Here is a 4,619-nt window from a genome sequence, read left to right as displayed (position 1 = left end):
CCGAGAGGCGAGTGCATCGTTCCAGCAAGCGGATGCGGTGCGGGATGCTGACCTCCTGTACTCAGCGTAGACGTCGCGAAGAGGCACGTCGCCGGCGGCGCGGTGGGCGAGGGGTGCGATGTGGAGATGGACACCGACGGGCGAGCGGCGTGGCGAGATGGAAGGGGTGCCGCAATTGCGGGAGGCGCGAAGGCGGGGTATTTTACATACGTATCTATTTGACGTAGGGATTGCGGCGTGGCTGGTCGCTCTGACGGAGCGCGTGCGTCGCGACGGCAGCATCGCCGAAGTCGAGCTTCGCCCTCGTTCTGAAGTGGGGCATTCCGCCGCGACATTGTTCGGCGTCGACCGCGCGCTGCGTCGCGCTCCCGAGCTCGTCTGACACAACCCGGTGAGTGCTGGGCCGTTCCTCCGAGCCGGGCCACAGCGGAACGCTCACCTCTGCCGACTACAGATCCTCCACCTGCTGCACGGCGCGCTCCCGACGGCGTCCGCGCCCTCGCACTCTCGACAGCCACCGGGCCGCGTCGCGTGTTCCGCGCGAGCACAAGGGTGAGTGCGACGGTGCAGACCGTGCACACACAACGGCTGACCTGCGTTGTCACCGCCAGCGCGTGGGGGCTCCGTCGACGTCGTCCGGGGGTGGGAAGCAGCGTCGATTGATGCGTAGATACTAGGTACATAGGTCATACGGCGCGGCGCGGCGTCGGCGTCGCGAGCGGCCAAAAGTAAGTACGTGTGCCCCGCGACGTCCTGCCGGGCCACAACGGCGGGCGTCGGGCGCATGAGCCACGGGGAGCCGCCCGCCGCGACCAACGAGGGCGCGGCGGCGTTGTGTGGGCGCGCCAGGCGTGGAGACGAGGCGGGTGCGCGCCGCACGACGCCGAGCGCGTCGCGTACACAGCACGTCCGTTCCGCACCCCACGGGGCCGCCCGCACCTCGTGCACGGCGCGCCCTCTCTCTCCGGGTCCGCCGCGGCGGACCCCAAATCGCACCCCCTCCCCGCTCCCGCGCAAATCAAACTGCCCGGACGCGTCCGCACGCGACGGCGCGCGGCGCACGTCGTCCCGAGGGACGTCCGTGCCGAAGCCCGCGGCGGGCGGACGTCTGCGCGAGCGGGCACGCGCGATTTTCTCGCGCCGCGCGCCACGCGCCCATGAAATGCGCCCAAACGGCCGAGATCTTTTCTCCGCCGATCGCGTCCAGACTGCGCGTGGGGGTGCGGCGGGGTGCATGGGAGCCGCGGGTGAGTTTTGGGGGCGTCTGTGTGCGGTGTCGGGGCGCGAGGGCGCGGTCTTTCGCTGGGGGGCGGCGCCTGGGGAGCCGCCGTACGCGATGTTGGGGCGGGGCGGGGCGACGTGCAACGTGTGTGGGAGGGCTGGGGTATGCATGCCGCACGTATTTCGCACCGCTCGCGGGCGCTGAAGGAGGCGGGGCACGGTGTGTGCGCGTTTTGTCGAGATTGCCAATGAAATCGCCCGTGACGACGCCGATATTTTCTCCTCGGATCGCGCTGGAAATCGCTGGGTGTATGCGCCGGGGTGCACGGGGCCGCGGTGTCGTGTTTTCTAAGCGTTCCGGGGAGCCGTCGACGCGCGAGGTCGGGATCTTGCTGCAGGGCCGCCCCGCTGCAGCCTCTGCCACGCGCCCGTCGTCGTCGCACACTTCGCGCAGTGCATCGATCGGTGGGGAATGGTCTTGAGTGTCTATTTACCGAGAAGAGCGGCCGAGAACCGGTCCGCGGCGTCGGAAACCTGAATGTTTGGGGTCGGGCGCTAAGAAAAAGCGGCGGCGTGAGCGCAGTTCTTTCCGGCAGAGGCTGGGAACGCACCAGACGCGAAAGCGGTGCGTTATGCACCGTGTCATCGGGTTCTTCGGCGCGCCGACCATGGCACGCGACGACGAATGGGCGGGAACGTCAGCGGGAGGTGCTGCAGGCCGGACGGCGCGATGGGCGAACGACGTCGATGGCGCCCTCGTGCGTGCACAGGCGCCATACTGGACAGACGGCCGACGTCTCGCGAGCGTACGAAGCGGGGGCGTGGCGAAATGCGGATGGGCCGTCGTGTTCTTGCGGGTGTGTTGGCGGAAGCGCCGATGACCGTTCCCGCGTCAATACTTGGGCGCTGCGCGAACGCCGGCGGGGGCGGGACGAGGGCGGCTGTATGCACGTTGTGGGCGTCGAAACCGGCCTGTTGTGTGCGTGGAACATGCGGGATACCGTTCTTTCGGGTGCGAGGGACCTCTAAACGGGTGCTGTCAGCGGAATTTTGGTCGGGCGAGGCTGTAAACGCACCTGAGGCGAGGTTTCATCAGCCTCTACGACACGTTGAATGACGCAGGCGTGCTGACGACGGTGGGACGGCGGAATCGACCGCAGCGTCGGTCACGGTGTCGAATGTATTGCGGACTAGTCACGGGCGCGGCGGCGTCGTGCGTGCACCCTCGCGTCCCAGGGACACCACGAATTTACGATCTACGAGAATCAGGAGTTGGGGGACTGCGGGCGACGATGGGCGCGGCGGATATACCGGCCAAACGCACAGAGCGCACTGGCGCAGTCATTGACCGCCATTCCAACTGCTTGGCGCGAGCGTTGGTGATGGGACATGCATCCTGGATAGCAGATACGCACTTTGTTTGTGATGAGTCTTGCATGAAAGGGCGGACGAGAGCTGCGGAGCACGAGGGAGGGCAGCAGTCGGGAGGGACGGGCAGACGGAGAGGCGGGCGAGAGAGCGAGGGAGACGCAGGAAAGGGATGCTTTCCCTTCGAGATCGGACTGGAGCTGTGAAGGAGAAGGGCTGCAGCTCAGTCCAGCGCAGCTGCGACAGGCGGCACACGCAGGACGGCGCTGGGTGCGTGTGCAAGGGCGGCCAACGAAGACGCGAGCGGGGAGCGGCCGAGGCGAGTCGCTGTCCGATCGCGTTCGAGTGAAGAGGGCGAGGGGGCAGGCAGAGAGCAGCTCGGCGTCGACGATGACGTCTGTCTGTCGAGGGAGAGCAGGCGATCGAGCGGCGACTGGAGCGTCCGTGGGCCGCGCCCGTCGCCGGCGCTCGCGTGGATCTCGCGTGACACCCACACGTGATCGTGACCAATGTGGCTGCACGCGCCGCGCGCAGGCACGCGCATCAAGCTTGCCTCCTGCCGCCATCTTCCTCATTGTCGACCATGGCGGACCCCCCACAATTGCGGATATCCTGCAGAATGGGTGCGCTCCACTACACATCTTTGGAAACAGCTGAGCGCTCGAACAACATGCCAATCCACAGTCTGCACCGACCAGTGGCTAGTCACGCACGTCGATCCATCGTGGCCTGTCTCTCAACTCAAGCAAATTCTCGTCCAGAGGTTCGCAAGAGAGCGAAAAACCGCGGAGAAGAGCCGGCGTACCATACCTGTGTCTCCTCACAAAACCCGTCGACGCTCGCTCTCGCCCATCACATTCGCTGCGCCCCGCAAACCTCGCCCGATAGTAACGGAGAACACACTCTCTGTTGCGAGTGAGGAGGGGCCGGAAGCAGCAGAGGAAACTGAAGAGATTGACAGCGACGACGAAGACGACGATGTGGTGGACGTCAACAAGGCCTTGAGCGAGGCGCATCGCTACAAGTACAACACCCGACCGTCAACTTCCTCCACATCAGACGCCGTCTCCCGGCTCCCTCCTCCCGAGAGTTCCGGTACGTCGCAAGAAGTCGAGGGGTGCGTTCTTATCACCTTCTCCACGACCCAGATTTTGGAGGACCGTTTCTCCCTTGAGTGGTATGATATACACCCCGGCGAGCTGCTCGAGCTGCACCCGCTTGCGCCCTCCTTGGTCTCGCTCCCGCGGTTCTCGCTGGACGCATACATCGCACCGTACTTCGCGGCGAGAGTGTGGGCTCTCCGAGTCGTCGGGAATGCCTTGGACTCTACTCTCCGGGATCTTGGAATCCCACGCGATCATCAGACCGACGATGAGATCCCGGACGTCAGCCCGAGATCCCCATTGCTGCGCGACAAGAAGAAGAAAATCACCCTTGAATGGAAGGAGAGGTGGGCGGTTGTACATCAGGGTATTTTCTCCTTGTGCAAGGAGCGACATGTGAGTTTATTCAATGACTATATGCGGTCCAGACGTTGGATATCGCTCCCCAGCAAGGACTTGGCATGGCCAGGTAGCATATGATGTCGTTGTAGGCCAACGGTTATTCGGGGTTTTGCCATCACCATATCTCCGCGAACGATCATCTTACTCATTGCTCTATCTACAGGACACTCACGCGGCGTTCTCAGCACCTCTATCGACCATGCTCGCCATCCGAGACAGCACCCATTTTGATCTGCCACTTCGTTCCTCTCGCCGCACACGCTCTCTGCCCACACCGGGCTTGTCTTCATCCGGGCCCGATGTTATCTGCGTCAAGTTCTTGGACGGAGCTGCTACACCACCGCGACACCGAACCATGAGCCAGGACTCCCTATCTGTGCCATTCGAGCGGAACTCGTCGGAGGCATCATCCCCACCAGCACGGGACGCGTGGTGGCGACGGGGTTCACGTGAGGCGTCCGCGACTCTGAGCAGTAGTCTCGCGTCTAGCGCGAGTGCACTCATGGGGAGTCCCAGTGGATCTGG

At 64.5% G+C, this 4,619-nt stretch overlaps 1 protein-coding gene across 1 annotated transcript; it reads left to right on the top strand.

Moving 5' to 3' along the window:
• Positions 1-3,172: 3,172 nt before the first annotated feature.
• On the top strand, positions 3,173-4,165 carry TRAVEDRAFT_54651 (uncharacterized protein; the record flags this gene model as incomplete). Its single annotated transcript, XM_008047588.1, has 3 exons — positions 3,173-3,212; positions 3,274-4,049; positions 4,121-4,165. The coding sequence occupies 3 exons, from the start codon at positions 3,173-3,175 to the stop codon at positions 4,163-4,165; spliced, it is 861 nt and encodes a 286-aa protein (XP_008045779.1).
• Positions 4,166-4,619: the final 454 nt, after the last annotated feature.

The sequence above is a fragment of the Trametes versicolor genome, assembly GCF_000271585.1.
Source record: "Trametes versicolor FP-101664 SS1 unplaced genomic scaffold TRAVEscaffold_59, whole genome shotgun sequence".
NCBI lineage: Eukaryota > Fungi > Basidiomycota > Agaricomycetes > Polyporales > Polyporaceae > Trametes > Trametes versicolor.
This window is presented reverse-complemented; position numbering and strand designations above follow the sequence as displayed.